General features: G+C 36.5%; 1 protein-coding gene across 2 annotated transcripts; it reads right to left on the bottom strand.

The window, feature by feature from the left end:
- Positions 1-401: 401 nt before the first annotated feature.
- LOC117316583 lies at positions 402-15,960 on the bottom strand. Of its 2 annotated transcripts, none has more exons than XM_033871246.1 (5): positions 15,778-15,960; positions 3,440-4,732; positions 2,470-2,965; positions 1,873-2,097; positions 402-1,095 (listed from the first exon to the last, which is right to left on the bottom strand). In XM_033871246.1, exons 2-5 carry the CDS (start codon positions 4,687-4,689, stop codon positions 841-843), a joined length of 2,226 nt encoding a protein of 741 aa, XP_033727137.1. In that variant the 5' UTR covers positions 4,690-4,732; positions 15,778-15,960; the 3' UTR covers positions 402-840. The 2 variants fall into 2 exon arrangements, with proteins under 2 accessions (XP_033727137.1, XP_033727136.1); XM_033871245.1 differs by lacking the exon at positions 15,778-15,960 and adding an exon at positions 13,222-13,338.
- Positions 15,961-16,525: the final 565 nt, after the last annotated feature.

Here is a 16,525-nt window from a genome sequence, read left to right as displayed (position 1 = left end):
ACTCTGGATTTTTCATATACATTTCATATTCAATGTTGAGTGGACAGCTTTTGCAAGATTTAACTAACTATTACGTTTTCATTTTCGTATCACATGCTGATTGGTCTACATCCGAGTAAGCATTATTCAATTTAAAATCAAATTGCTCTCTGCACCAATGAGGAAACATCTTATTGCGAGAGTTCGTCGCTTAATTTCAGCCAATTAAAGTTGCAAGATAATGTTATGGGATCATAACCTGAGAATTCGATAGTTTGGGTTTAATACCGACACGTCATATAACAGTTATGACATTTTGTTCGATCGATGTGACGATTCGTAAGGGACGAAGATAACAACCTCGGCCTCGGTCGATATTGGTTACAAAGTACCATAATTGTAAAATATCAAAATAAGATTTGTTAAAGTTTTAACAAAATGACTTGTTAAAAAACATTTAATAAAATTTTACATCATGAAGCACTATGACATCTTACTCCTTGACATTCCTTTGTGTGACATTTGGATATCCTGCCGTGTTGCCTGTCGTATGTCTATTTTTCAGCTGGGAAAAGGTTGAGGTTTCTGTGATCTCATCATAACCACATATAAATATGACGTTGCATTGTGTGCGTTCTACGCTAATTAAAATGTGTTTCGAAAAATCTGCTATATAAAAAACAACAGAAGAAAATGAATCAAATGATTAAAAACTAATGAGTACAAAGTGTGCAGTACACTTTAAATGTTTACCTTAGTATATAAACAGTCTTAACGAAACTCTCGTCTTCCGAAAAATTCCTAATTGCTTCGTTGGATTGCCTAGGCAGTGGATGATAGAAGATTTCGTATTTCATGCTCCTAGAATATAGAATATTTTCGATCTCCACGTTTTATCCTCGTCATACCCTTGTCTCGCAATATGCAGTCGAGTGTATGATGTTCCGGAAGATCACTTACGCGTTTGAGGTTCCTATTTTCTTTGATTTCGTCTTCTGCTTCCATCAGCATTTCCCTATGGTTTTCACAGCTCCAGTCCAACTTAAGTTCGTGTATTGTTCGTCTAATGTCTAGAAGCTGATGGGCTAGCGACTCATCCTGTTCTCTGAGTTGATGCTGAAACATATTCATGTAAGTTTTACTTCACTTTCATCCAAATACACAAATAATATGCCCATTCACTGGAAAATCGTCATAAATATAACATTTAGCACAATGATATTAAATACATGCCCTTTCTTAACAATAGATACGCGTTTGAATCTTCGGTCCCATAGTCAAAGTAAATTTACACACGTTTGACAAATTTTCGCTTGAAGCAATTCATTTTGTAAAATAATCTTTAAATATTTCGTTGACTGTAAAATTCTGCAGAACAGGCGAAGGAATGTCAGTTTGTGTTAATTGATCCCAAATGTATTTTACATTGTACAGCCGTAATAAATATCAAATTCCACCTGTGAAACTTTATATAAAAAAGTATACATGTTCTCTTCATCAAATGAAGATCATTTCATTCGCATATTATTACATGTTCGTAAAGAAAATTATTCCAATTCATTAAATATTTGATATGGTTTTATGTACATGTATATGCAAGCCATTTGAGAATACATTAATTTGTTGACTACCTCATAATTGGTGTTTATTGCAATATATATATGTGTGTGTGTGTGTGTGTTGGTATAAACATAGATTGACCCATTAGACCAAATATCCATTTAACATATAATACATATCTCTGCAAACATATTTTTACTACAATTATTCATTACAGAATTCTCAAAACAAAATCGTGAGATTATAAAAGATTTCTTTTGTTGAAAACAAATAGAGAAAATTCATGATAATACGGAGAAAACCCGTTGTTGTAATCATTATAACAACACATACCAATTCCTCTCGAACCCAATCTATCGCCATATTGATAGCAGTAACTCTTTCCTTTGTAAATACATCCGTCTTTTGGCCAACATTGATTTCCGGTTTCATCAACAATGGTTTGCCTTTGTTGTCGAGGTTTTCCTTCCTCCACAGACTGTAACTCTTCCTTCTAGTATTCAGACCCAAGCGGGCCGTTGTGGCTTTCACCAAAAACATCTCCTTCTTCTTTTTGTCCTTAAAATATAAATATTTGCTTAAAATAGGAATTTTATATTTCAACTTCCCTATTGGCCTTAATTGCCGTAAACGTACAGAATTCAGCGGGCTCAAATTTAAACAAATCTTCAGGCATATATAGATTTGGAAAACAAAAAACTTCAATTAATTATAGACTGTCTATCCTTACAACAATATCTTTCAACAATAGACTTTCCTACTCGAATAGCATGTCTAGGACTATCTTACAAAGATATTGACTGATAGATTATTAAAGATCCTATTATGTTTTCTTCCAGCCCTTACATAAATCTCCTGTTTAGATAACTTCATGCATATGTAGGATCAATTGAAATATTTTATCTTGGCTGGAGGTGATTACATACACACCTGGAAATATTTTAACTGATCGCCGAACGGTGACGGCGAGGGTCTATCATTTCTTTCTTTATCGTCCATTTGGTCGAAAGGACTCGTGAACATTGACTCTCGTTCGCCAAATATACCAGAAAGAGATATTGAGGAAATTTCGGACGCATCAGAGATACGTCGATCCACAATTGAGGATTTCTTGAGAAGGAAAGCCGGCTCTGAATCGACAGACATGGACGATATCTGTGAAAGAGTTGACGCTTTGCTTGAAATCTCGGTTACTGCAGATAGTGAATGTTCTTCGAGAAAAGGAGATGTTGGTCGAGAAGGACCAACGCTAGATTGGGAAGATCGTCGAGAGAAATTTGGAAGAACTCCACACGATGCATTTGTTAAAGAAGATCTTCTGGAGTATACTGCATATGATAAGGACGATCGCCTGGAGTGAGAAAGCTCTTCCATCTCCTCTATCGAAGCTTGTCGTGTCTGTGGCAGAGATATATTTGGGGTTGAGCTGCAACAAATGTAAATATGTACTATTATCCATTTTACAGCATCAACGAGCGCCAAGTTATTGCTTCAACTTGCAAACACTTTAAGCATGAAGACATTTAAATGCATTATTTTTGTTCGTGTTTCTAAATACCTTATTTTCTAAATTATATTGTGTTATTTCTATTTGCTATGCATTGCAAACTTAAACCTAAAAATTGAAATTGCCAAACTACAAATTAGCCGTCATATTCATACATTTTTTCAGTTGTACAATTATTGATTATTGGTAGGAAAAAATCGTCTTATTGTTATTTATCTTACGTACTCGAATAATGTCAAACTAATAAACAAGGAACAAAAAAAAAAAAAAAAAAAACAACAACTTGTGGTCGGGAATAAAGTGATATAAATTAATAAAAAATATATACAAAACCAGTATTAGCATGATACAGATTTTCAAAAACAAATTATTAAGTGTAAAAGAGGGACGTACCTTTTAGAATATGGCCCCAGAAGAAATTCGGCAATTGACAAGGACGATATGGAGGATATCGAACAGCAAGAGAACTTTCGCATGTCGTGTCGCATTTCATCAACGGGCGAAAAAAAACACTCAGATTCCATCGTGTTTGGTGAACTGGATCCACTTAAACCAGATCCCTCTACGGCAGTTTCGTCGGCTGAATTATTGCACTCTTCATGTAGATTTGTCACATCACTTATAGCCACCTCTGTTTGGAATAGTTCACTTTGTGGTAAACCTTGCGTCCAGTTATATGTATACATATTTCTTAGTCTAGCGTCCTCTTTTAACGACATTGTATTGTCTTCATCTTCAATGTGTTCATTTTCAATAGAAGGTTCTATATTATTCTTTATGGAAAGTTCTGTAATATGCATATGGCCTGCCTTTTTCTCATCACATGTATGTAATCCACTATCCCTTGTATACGTGTTATCACCAATTGATGAACACGATAGATAATAGTGTGCATTGTTGCTTTCCCAGCTGTTGTCTGTTTCCTTTTCCGCTGTGAATTGTCCAGAGTTAAAATCGTCATCATTTACGTGAACTTTGTCACCATTAGCATCGAGTGCGTCCTGATGACTATTCATGACAACATTCCTTTGTTTATCTTCACGAGAAAGGTGTATGTTACCACTGTTTGTGACAATTTCAGAATTGTAACATTCTTTCACTGGCAGACAAGAGTTCAAAATTTTCTTGTATTTCGGAAAATTCTTGATATTGTTTTTAATGCAATGACTGGAAACATTTGAGTTCTGGTCGGGCCTATTCCCTCCAATATCACTATTGTAAGGGATGTCAATCGCTACTGCGTCATATCCTGTCGGATCCGACTGATATTCAATCTCATCTGTTTCACAAATAGTTGCCCTATCGTTTTCATAACATTCAGATTCAGAATAGTCAAAGGCTTCGTTTGTGCTGTCTCGTGCGTCTCCGCCATTCTCAAATGACATTTCAGATACTAATGAGTCGAAATCTTCTTCGGACTTCATAGATATCTCGATTCTCACATTTCGTTCGGTTGCATTACCTCCGTATTCTTCCATATATGTCGAATCATCGTCTCCAGTAGTTGTGAACGGCATTCTCTCGACTGTAATGTTGTCATTCACAAGATAATTTTTTATATGTGTATGTCTGCAACTCGTATGATTGTCAAACCAACCACCCGAATCATGTATTAGGTGCGCCTGAGTGTTAACTGACGTCATTTCCGGTGACACCGATAATCCTAAATCTTTGTTACTAGCTAATCTGAAATCGACAAAAAGATGGTTATGTCATTAACTATGCAAACAATATTGGTACATACAAAATGTACATGTACATGTTCGTATGTGGGAGCGCCGGTTCTATCATATATAATATTACATGCTTCTATGTGGGTGATTTAAATGAATTAGACTGCACAACAATACTATGTATAAAGCTTTATTTTATCTTCTTATCTCATAATATATATCTGATTTACCAAATTAAAACATAATACTCAAGATTATGTAGAAGATTTAAATCAAGACAAACAGGTTGCTTTACAAAGCGAATAGGAAATGACAAACTTACATAAGAACATTCATCATCAATGCCATTAAAGCTTTGAATGATATCTTGAGTAACAGTTAGGAGGGAAATAATCTCTGCATACGCAAACGTCTGTTATGTCAGAAAAATGCAAACCTTTTATATCATTTGGCTGCATTAACAAATATGTGCCAATCATTTGCTAAAAAATCAAAGCATATATTTATGGTAAGTTTTATTAAAGTCTAATATTAAATATTAGGCAGGTTTACACAGCAGATATGGGGCCTGCCTGTCATCCAAACACAGTCAATTTAACACACTGCATGGCTTCACTTGAAGCTTTTGGAGATTTATGCTCCTCCTTGCTGACCAGTACAGGTCATGCCAAGGCTAAATAAACTGTATCAAAGGACATCTCATGTCCGCTTGTCAAATATATACTCAAAGCACCTGCTAGTCTTTATGTTCTCTGTCTCTCAGATAAACAAACCTTATCAAAGCAACTTCCCAGTCTGAATGTAATGGGCACAGATAAGACTTGCATGCAGATATCATCTTGGGGGAATCTAATTACCCTTATCACCCAGTCTTGACCAGTCTGGCTCTATCTATGACCTCCCTGACCCTACGGTTATCTATGAAGGGAGGTTTCACTCCTGCACCTAATTTACATATTCTAATTAAACAGCCCCTTACTAACAAGGTAAGGATGTCAAGAGATCCAATCAGAAGACCACGCTCGGTCACATGGCTAATGTCAATTTCTCCTCAGAAATTCTATCCAAATTGCCATTGTTGTTCTAACTGCTCGAACAAACAGTCATATTCCAAAACTCTCTGTGTTTTGTTGGCCTCTCATCAGAGACTACTACAACTTCATCCATTCACCGAAATTGTCACAACTTAACAGTTACATCCTCAGCAAGACATTCTTCTAAAACACTCATCAGTTAAAGATATGTCAGGACGTGGAAAAGGTCAACCTCGTGGGCGCAAACGAAGGGCACCTGAAGACATTAATGACACTCTTAATTCTGCTGTCAGTACGACAGGCGGTAATGACAGCAACTGGGACCCTAATAAGCCAGAAAACTGGACTATAGGTGAACTAAGGACACGACTGCTGGAGCAGAACATCAGACCACCATGTGGTTTTACAAAAACAATGCTGGTCAAACTGTACAAAGAAAATAATACCAGTGTTAGTGATGGTAACAGTGATGTTACGCCACCTACTGAGAATGACCTTACACAGCCTGGCTACCACAGCAGGAATCTCCCATCAAATGAGGCAATGAAGGCTCTACAAGCACATGTTACCAGGCTGGAGCAATTAATACTGTGCCAAAATACAGTAGCAGTCGGACAGGCCCCAGCTGTACCAGGTCATGTCCTGACTGCGACCTCAACAACCTCACCAACCTCACCGACCTTAGAGCCCCCAGCTGTAGCAGGAGGCATACCAAACAATTATGTGCCTCAGCCTGCTATCCTTCTACAACAGACAGGAATTTCATCAGAATCTCTGCCATCAATAGAAGTCGTACCTCAAGCCATACGCCAGCAGATAATAGAAGGTAAGGACGTCAACTTAGCTCTACTATTACTGCCATCTTACGACTATGATTGCACTCGCTACAATCGATTCACTGAAGTTGGGGGGCGTACTGTCCCGCTCCAAACAGACCCACGTCTATGTAAATCTCTCACCCTAGGAGAGTTTGTCAGGGCCTTCTCGATATACAGGAGCATCATGTGCGAATATTACCCTAATCGCAGACAGGAGCTAGACATCTACGAGCGAGACATAGTAGAACTAGCCACAACATACCCTGGTCCTGTATTCTATGAATACCATAAAGCTTTCGCCACTAGGGCCGCAGCACTATTACACCAGCGTGGCATTAAGGTCAACTGGGCGATTCGGGACAATCAACTTTACACCACGATATGTTCCGGATTTCGGAGTGACAGCTGCAAACTGTGCAACAACATGAATCATACCGAAGACTTTTGTCCTCTCATTTTGAATGGACTAGGATCATCAGCAAAAAACCATAAAGGAAACAATAGGAATGGGGACAGCAACACGGACAGTAAAGGAAGGACCAGGGTCATTCACCATGGTAAAGAGGTCTGCAACAATTACAACGACCAAGATGGCTGTAACCGTGACAATTGCCCCTACCTTCACATTAAGAAATCTTCAATTAAATCTGCTAAAACACATAAAACCAACGAATCAGCTAAACAATGACAAAAGGCTAACCTCCAGGATTTCAAGGCGTCAACTCCTATCAATATAGCAGCACTGGAGAGAGAACTAGAAAACCACCCTGATAAGAACTTTGTGCAGTCTTTGATTTCTGGATTATCAGACGGCTTTGACACTGGAATGTCTGCATTACCAGAGACATCTCTAATCTGCAAGAACTTAAAAAGTGCCACTTCTGAACCAGACATCGTCGATGAACTTATAACTAGCGAAGTTAACAAGAAATTCTTAATTGGCCCTTATACAGAACCCCCTTTTGATATATACAGGATTAACCCAATTGGAATAGCGACAGGGAAGTACTCTGACAAGAAACGTCTAATCGTGGACCTTTCTGCCCCCCATGACTCCGAAGGTAACAGCATCAACGAATTAATTGCTAAAGAGGAATACTCATTGTCGTACATTAGTGTTGATGACGCCATAAATCAAATCCAGCATACAGAAAGACACTCCAAGCTGTGTAAACTTGACATAACAGATGCCTTTAAACTTATACCTGTTTCTCCAAAACTCTGGCCTTTCTACGGTATATGCTGGAAACAACAGTACTATTTTTATACCAAACTCACTTTTGGGTGTCGTTCCAGTCCTAAGATCTTTGACCTTTTATCAACCGCTCTCTGTTGGATTTTATCAACTAACTATCAGATAGAATACATAATTCACTACCTGGATGACTTTCTTACAATCGACAGACCAAATGTGGTAGCTGAACGAACAATGGCAATTTTGTCCAAGGTTTTTACAGCACTCAATATTCCAGTGTCTCCTCACAAAACATTGGGTCCATCTGAGAGTTTAGAGTTTCTAGGAATCACTCTGGACACTAGTAACATGGAAGCACGCCTGCCGGCAAATAAAGTGCAGAGAATAACTCAAACAATCAAATCTTTCTGTAAACGCAAAAAGGTCACAAAGCGCGAACTATTAAGCCTTTTGGGACATATGAACTTTGCTAGTCGGGTGATCATTCAAGGACGCTCGTTTATATCTTATCTCTTAAATCTTGCCGCCTCAGTCAAACAGTTGCATCATCATGTACAACTTACTGGGGCCTGTCAGCAGGACTTATTTATGTGGTATACTTTCACAGATCAATGGAACGGAAATTCAGTCTTCCTCCAGGAGACGACAACATTAGCTCACGACATAAATCTCTACACAGATGCAGCCGGAGGAATTGGATTTGGTGCTTTTTATGACGGTCAGTGGTTCCACGGTCACTGGCCACATCAGATATCCTTGAACAGTTCTGAAATGTCAATTGCTTTCATGGAATTATATCCAATCGTACTGGCCTGTATGATATGGGGACACAAGTGGTCAGGTCTCAGAATTAGACTACACTGTGACAATCAAGCAACTGTTGATATCATCAGGAAAGGACGTTCTAAATGCGCTTATATCATGCCATTTATGCGACGTTTAACTTGGTGTACTTTTATCCACAACTTCGTTCTCACAGCCGTGCATATTCCTGGAAAACAGAATAATATTGCTGATGCCTTATCTCGTTTCCAGATGGACCGGTTCCACGACTTGGCACCAGCAGCAAAGAAGAGCCAAAATCCCATTCCGGATTACGACAATGTGCCTCTATACTAGAACCAGCAGTGCGTGACCTATGGAATGCTGCAGTGGCTCATTCGACTAGAACTACCTACACATCAGGTGTTTCCTGTTTCAAGAACTTCATCCTCATGAATGGTATAAACGACCAAGCAAGTGTGTTTACCAACGTTACAGAAGAATTATTAATACTCTTCGTGACTCATTGTTATCATAACCTCAGATTGAAATATTCTACAATTAAGCTGTATTTATACGGAATTAAGTTCCATTGTACTATGCAGGGTCTCAGCAACCCGCTTGTGAATACTCATGGGTTACCACTTTACCGACTCCAGACCATATTACGGGGATTAAAGAAACTACAGGGAACTCCGATAAAACCTAGACTCCCCATAACTTTCAACATATTGTCTAAGTTATGCTCAGCATTTCGACAGGGTGTTTTCGATCCTGCCACAGACACTACTATGGAGGCTGCCTGCTGTGTGGCCTTCTTCGCATTCTTACGGTGCGGAGAATTCACATGCACCACTAACACATTTGATTCTTCAATTCACTTGTGTATCAGCGACATTCAAGTAGCACCGGACAGTAACAGCATGACATTGCGCCTCAAGGCGTCCAAAACCGACCCCTTTCGTCAAGGAGTCACCATTCACCTGTTCCGCACCCATCACCATGTATGTGCTGTAGCCGCTGTCATCAGAATGCTAACAGAAAGATTCATGAATGGTTGTCGTCCTTCGGACCCCCTATTTTCCATTCATTCTGCTGCCTTGACATGTTTTCATTGTCAAACTAAGACAGACCTTGATCCGACTAGGTCTAAATCATTCACTATACACAGGACATTCCTTCAGAATAGGAGCCGCAACTACTGCCGCCCAGTCAGATGTCCCCGATCACCTCATCAAAGTGCTTGGACGCTGGCAATCGGATAGCTACTGTCGATACATCCGTACCCCTCATCATATTCTCCGGAGAGCTCAAGCAAAAATGTGCAAGATTTCACCTGATACTTAGTAGCCTAGTGGCTGCCTTCTGTGTTCATAGGAGTCTAAGTGTGTACTCTTTATAGGGCGAGTATATCTATAATGAGTACTAATTATTCCACTGGATTAACATGTATATTGATGTGCTAATCTGTCATCATTCACACAGGATTTATGTGCATATTCCATTGGATTTATATGTGTGTAAATGTGCTTATCTGTCACCATTCAGATGGGATATATGTGTGTATTCGTTTAGGGCAAGTATATCTAAACGGTACTATTACGGCCCAGGTAACAGAACACATTCTGTAGCCATGCAGGCCAGCATTCTTGTAAGGATTACATCTGGACATTCCGAATTGGGATACAGAACCGAACTAAATGTTTACTAGTCATTGACATTAGTACCCTGTTTTCTTTTACACCTAAGTACCTCTGAGGACAATAACTGTATTCGATACTGAGGCATTCTGCCAGAATTTGTCTATGACTTGCTGTATATCTTCTCAATTATGTCATATTCTCCCGGTGGCGCTGGGGATAAAGGTGTCTCATACCCTACATTCCCTCTTTGGGGTCCTCGTATCATCACATGCTTATAAACCATGTCTCTCATACTCCTTTGGGCCTATGGCAGTAAACTGACACCATGTAATAACATAATAACATGGACTATTAATGATGCCAGACTACTGCTATACACCACAAATTGGTCAATCCAACCCCAGAACCAAGGGTTAGCTGGACTGCATACATCAACTCTATCTGGCCCAGGGTAAGACAGCAAGTCGAACCCCAAGCCTAAGTGATGTAACTCCCAACTCTTGCCGACTCCTGGACATTTGAGCGACCAGGCTATGGTACCCATGAGCTTCAGGTCAGCCATACCTCCAAGTCATGTTCTCAACGGGTTGTTGGCCATAGCTTTTCAGCACCATGCTCTTCAGCATTACGGGGTTCAAATAGCCCACGGCTATACCCCACCCGGTCCAAGGGAGGTAACTGCTAAGGTGATATGCACCCCTTATCTGCAAACTTTTTAATAAATACTGTAAATTTATCTTACATCGTTTGTTATTTTGTTGTGTAAATAATATTATACGAGTGTAATGTTATTATACTCTGTTCCTTGATTCAGCTACGTCAATTTGTAAAGGTTTTAAGGTAGGAAAATATTACCGATACCATAGCGAATTGAAACTAAAATGCGATTCAACAATTGAAAAATACAATAGAAGTATAGAAAATAATGACTGTGTTACAGAAGAATAAGCGTCTTCTTTTTCCACGGCTACATCCGCCATAAGAAATATAGGTAAACTCAGATGTGAAACGGTGACGTCAGAATGTTGGTCATATGATACTAACTTGTTAAAGGCTAACAGTGGACTAGGTAGAAATATTTGTATTGATGTATCCCCATATGCATAATGTATTATTAAACTCAGTAGAAACAATTTGAGTAATGTATCTCCATAGGTATAATGATTTACTTAACTCATTAGAAACATTTTGATTGAGGTATCCCCATCAGTATAATGTATTACTTAACCCCAGTAGAAACAATTTGATTGATGTATTGAGGTATAGTGATTTAACTAACTCAGTAATAATATTTTAATTGACGTATCCCCCTGAGTATCATGCATTATCAAACTCATTAGAAACATTTTGATTGATGTGTCCCCATCAGTATAATGTATTATCAAATTCAGTAGAAACATTTCGATTGATGTGTCCCCATTAGTATAATGTATTATCAAACTCAGTAGAAACATTTCGATTGATGTGTCCCCATTAGTATAATGTATTATCAAATTCAGTAGAAACATTTCGATTGATGTGTCCCCATTAGTATAATGTATTATCAAACTCAGTAGAAACATTTCGATTGATGTGTCCCCATTAGTATAATGTATTATCAAACTCAGTAGAAACATTTCGATTGATGTGTCCCCATCAGTATAATGTATTATCAAATTCAGTAGAAACATTTCGATTGATGTGTCCCCATCAGTATAATGTATTATCAAACTCAGTAGAAACATTTCGATTGATGTGTCCCCATTAGTATAATGTATTATCAAACTCAGTAGAAACATTTCGATTGATGTGTCCCCATTAGTATAATGTATTATCAAACTCAGTAGAAACATTTCGATTGATGTGTCCCCATTAGTATAATGTATTATCAAACTCAGTAGAAACAATTCGATTAAGGTATCTCAATAAGTATATAGAGGATATTGAATTGTTTCCCGTTTGATATAACATATATTTCACGTGTATGACAGAATATCGATATTTTCACGAGTGCAAAACACGAGTGAAAATATCAAAATATTCTGTCATACGAGTAAAATATATGTTATATTTAACGGGTAACCATTCAATTTTCATTTTATTGCATTTTATACACTTAAAAACAAAATTAAAAACATGAAAAACTAATAGTGTCAGAAAGATGACGTCATCTCTTTGTGACGTTACTCTGCGTCAACTTGACGGCGCCATTTTAAAAGGGACTGTTGTTATCGGAGAATCTGTGTATGAATAGCTAACGTCAAGTGAGTACTTTGTCAAAAACTAGTCTGAATATTTCAGATATACAGCAAAATAACCAATTTATCTATCTTCGCTTCGATTAAAAAAATCGGCAAGTTTCAATGAGGTGAATACAAAGGTTCGCTCTGATTTCAAAAACGAAAAACTTTTATTTTCATTGCAAAATCTTATATTTTCACTGCTCATCGCTACGTTTATTTTTTATTTTATTTTATTAATGTGATAAATTTCTATATTTCATTGGCAAAAGTGCAGTAAAATGATTTAACTAAACCAGTTATAATATTTGGATTGGTGTATCCTCATAAGTATAATGTATAAATGAAATATTTTGATGCATCCAAGTAAGTTTAATGTATTACTTAACATAGATGACATATTTTGATTTATTTATCCTCATAAGCATAAAATATTACTAAACAAAGATGAAATATTTTGACTGATGTGTCCCTCGAGTGTATTGTATTACTATAAAAAAGTAGAAATATTTTGATTTATGTATCCCCCTGAGTATAATGTATTACTAAGCTAGGTAGAAATACTTTTACTTTTAAATGATAGAGTGCAATGCGTGTAACACCGAATCAATTAAAATGTTTGCACTCAAATATTGTTATAAAGGTATTATGATTTATACAATTTAAAAAAACACGGAGCAAAAGGAAAACTGTTAGACAATGTCTTCCAGTTATGCCAGTGTCATTGATTTTAGCCAGAACAACCATTTATAAATGCATTCTATACATACATTTTCATTTTTCAGCACCCCACATTTAATAAATATGAAATTTGAAATAAGTATACGTTACCTGCTAAACATATCCTGATGATTTAGCCGGAAAGGATTGATTTTTATATCTTACAGTTTATGTCTATGGCATTCCTAAAGTCCACTTAAGAAAAAAAGTGTTCTCAACTTATCCCTGTTCGTGCTTATCGGATATAGAGAAACAAAAACGTTAGATCCCTTCTGAAATACACATAATGCCCTCCAAAGTTATATGTATATATATATACATGCATAAACACAAATACCTATTGAATAAAAGTATTGGCTAACCAACGTTAACGTAGAGTGCATAGTATTTATGATCAGACAAAGCCAAATAGTTTATTGAGATATCATATTTTTCATAAATTCAATGAATAAATCATGTCGATTTTATGAAGTAAAAAATCGAGTTGGTATTGAGATACATTAAATGAACTTAAAGTGATTCATGTTCTATTTGTCTGAAGACCAACTCAATCCGTCATTACTAGATATGTGTCAATATAGTCTACTCGTTTTAAACCGGAGTGTATTTTTACAAATCTATTATTTTTAATGCTATTAAGTATATGCAAAAATATACTGTAAATGAACGGTCGATAAAAACAAATAAGGCTTGATATAATATATTCAACGATTTACTCCAAGAATTGAATTTTTTCACTAGAAAAAGTAAACACCAAAAGACATAACATGGTATTCCTATTTCTACACATGATAATTTGGTCAAATATATGACAAAATTAGTAGTTTAATTGAGTACAACCTGAGCAGAAATTGAAATATTGTTATACGAATTAATCAACCTACTGCATAATAATCTTATCAGCCTCTTCGTTTAAGATATTTATTAGTATATTTGATAATAAAACATCATCCTTTTGAATAACGTCACCTCATTTCAAAATGTACCACACTGATGCATTGTATGTGAATATTATACAATGTAACTAATTTACTATGATCACTCGACTACGGTAGTTGTAGCGTAAATTGCTCTTAACACTAATATTCTAACTTCTGAGAATATTCATTACAGACAAAGAATGATAACAAAACATTAAACTTGTCAAACCATCACTAAGTTCTTTGATAGCCATGATAATCAACATGTTGTCGTCAATGCTATCTAAAATTGCTTTGTCCTGAAGAGTCGAATACAGTAAGGCGAAAATGAATACAACTGCATCATAACGCTATTTCATCGTAGTTCTAGGACTCGTCTGTGATGTCAAGGGTTTTAAGCGTTGACCACATACGGCAACTTAAAACATGAGGCAACTTAAAACATCAAAATGAACCGAAAGAAATTTCAAAATCCAAACGATTTATCTTTATTGCCTACTTTTGGCACCTGCTCAATTTTAGCTATCCCTTTGTTGAGAGGAATCAGACCGTGTATTCCTTTATCGAGTTTGTACCTGTTGTACCTAATAGGCATGGTATTATTCAATAGAAATAAACTGAATCTCAAGTGAGTTCCCAAGATGGCAGCCGTCGCTCGCTTAAAACATAAAAACCGATACTATATACGCGAATTGTTCTGTCAAACATTGACACAGATAATCTATAAAATTTCTTCGCAAATGAAGAGTTCCCATTTCGTTTTTAACAAAAAGTGTATTTGCATGACAAATGAAGAATGACAGATCCGCCATCTTGGATTAAATGTTACGTTTTATAGAAACAATAAACTCTGTACTCTGTTGGCCACCGTACTATCTCAGGCTAAGTGGTACTCTTGAAAAAACCATCCACGAGAACCGATTCGGTTCTGCTTGTAGAGCGCGTTCCATCATGAGTACAGTAGATTCGTACCGGTACAACTGGTACGAACCCGATAGAGGAACTCACGGAGAGTCTAAAATTGGCACATGCTATTCCGTAAATGATTTGAAGTTGTCAGTATTAAGAATTTAGTTCTATTACGGTATAATATCACCTGGCGTTATATCACGATTCCGTGTTTATCCGTGGCATTTTAATTTGATGGTCTTATCGACGTTTCCGCCGTTGACACCGTCCTTAAATGGCATCGAGTCAATAGGACGTAAGCAATGTCAAATCAAAATAATCTTGGGATCCTCAAATTGTTTTATTGATTTATAAAGTCATTGATTTTTTATTTATTTATTTATTTATTCATTTAACTACTAATTTATAATCAATATGTTTATTTATAACTTATTTTGAAATATTTACTGAGTTACTTAGATATTTAGTGAGGTTCCAAACAATTGAATACATGCTCGTAAGTGATTATGTGCAGAACAACACAATTTTTACAAATCTTTTTTTGTCCTTTCACGAACTTAATAGCATTTAGTCTTTAAAATATTTAAAACTCCTCTAAAAAGAAAACTATAAAGTGATAGAACGGCTACGGCATGATGTAAAAATGAACAAGATATTAACACCTTATAATTCAAATTAATAGTCAGATATAGTTGAGCAACATACTCTGAATCATATAGTTTTTCATCCTTTTGGGAATCATCAGTCATCATAAGGAATATAAATTTTGATACCAAGGGTCAAAGGATGGAGTACAAGTAAATATATTGGAGAAATATTAATCGTTGTATGCACTTACTTGTTTGAAGATATTTATCACACTGTTAATAACTAGGGTCAATGATGACGGGTATCCTTGCAATAGCTGTTGGCCTCTTTACTGAACAGTATATGTAAACGATAAGTGACTTCTAATACAGAGACACAACACAATGCCAAGTAACATTTTCCATTTTTGCTCTCTCATTATGTATATGCAGTGATTCATTAATAGTAATGGCATTGGACAATCTATTATGACTGTTTGTATTAAACATAATATGAGGTTCATGGCATCACAGCTACTTGTACTTATATATGCCACATTAAACATGATGTATACATCTCAGACGCATTAACGGATTATAACAGACATTTACGCGTGAATTAAAGCGCTAAATATCCCAACCACAAATCGAGTTTATGTGGTCTAGGCAGACCAGCTATAAGAATCAGTGCCAGATAACATTGACGTTATGACCGAGTTCATTTCCATGTCGGACAGACACGGTCAGATGATTAATATAGTCTTTTCTTATTTTGGGATGTTTTTGATGATCCTGTCTGCAAGAAGTTTTTACATACAGGTAGTTCCAATAATGCATTTTTAAATGACGTGTTGAGTGACATACAAAGGGTTCAAGAAATAATCAGTAACGTCATCATACAATTGAGAATCTATTCCATTGTCTAAATGCACTCTGTTCAATAACTGTACTTTTATAAGAGTGTTAATATGTTTCATATGACTGAAATATACCCTAATTTGGATTTAGGGATATTAGAAG

This window comes from Pecten maximus, chromosome 18, assembly GCF_902652985.1.
Source record: "Pecten maximus chromosome 18, xPecMax1.1, whole genome shotgun sequence".
Classification (NCBI taxonomy): domain Eukaryota; kingdom Metazoa; phylum Mollusca; class Bivalvia; order Pectinida; family Pectinidae; genus Pecten; species Pecten maximus.
The sequence above is the reverse complement of the archived record's forward strand: the minus strand, read 5'-3'. Positions and strand labels throughout refer to the sequence as shown.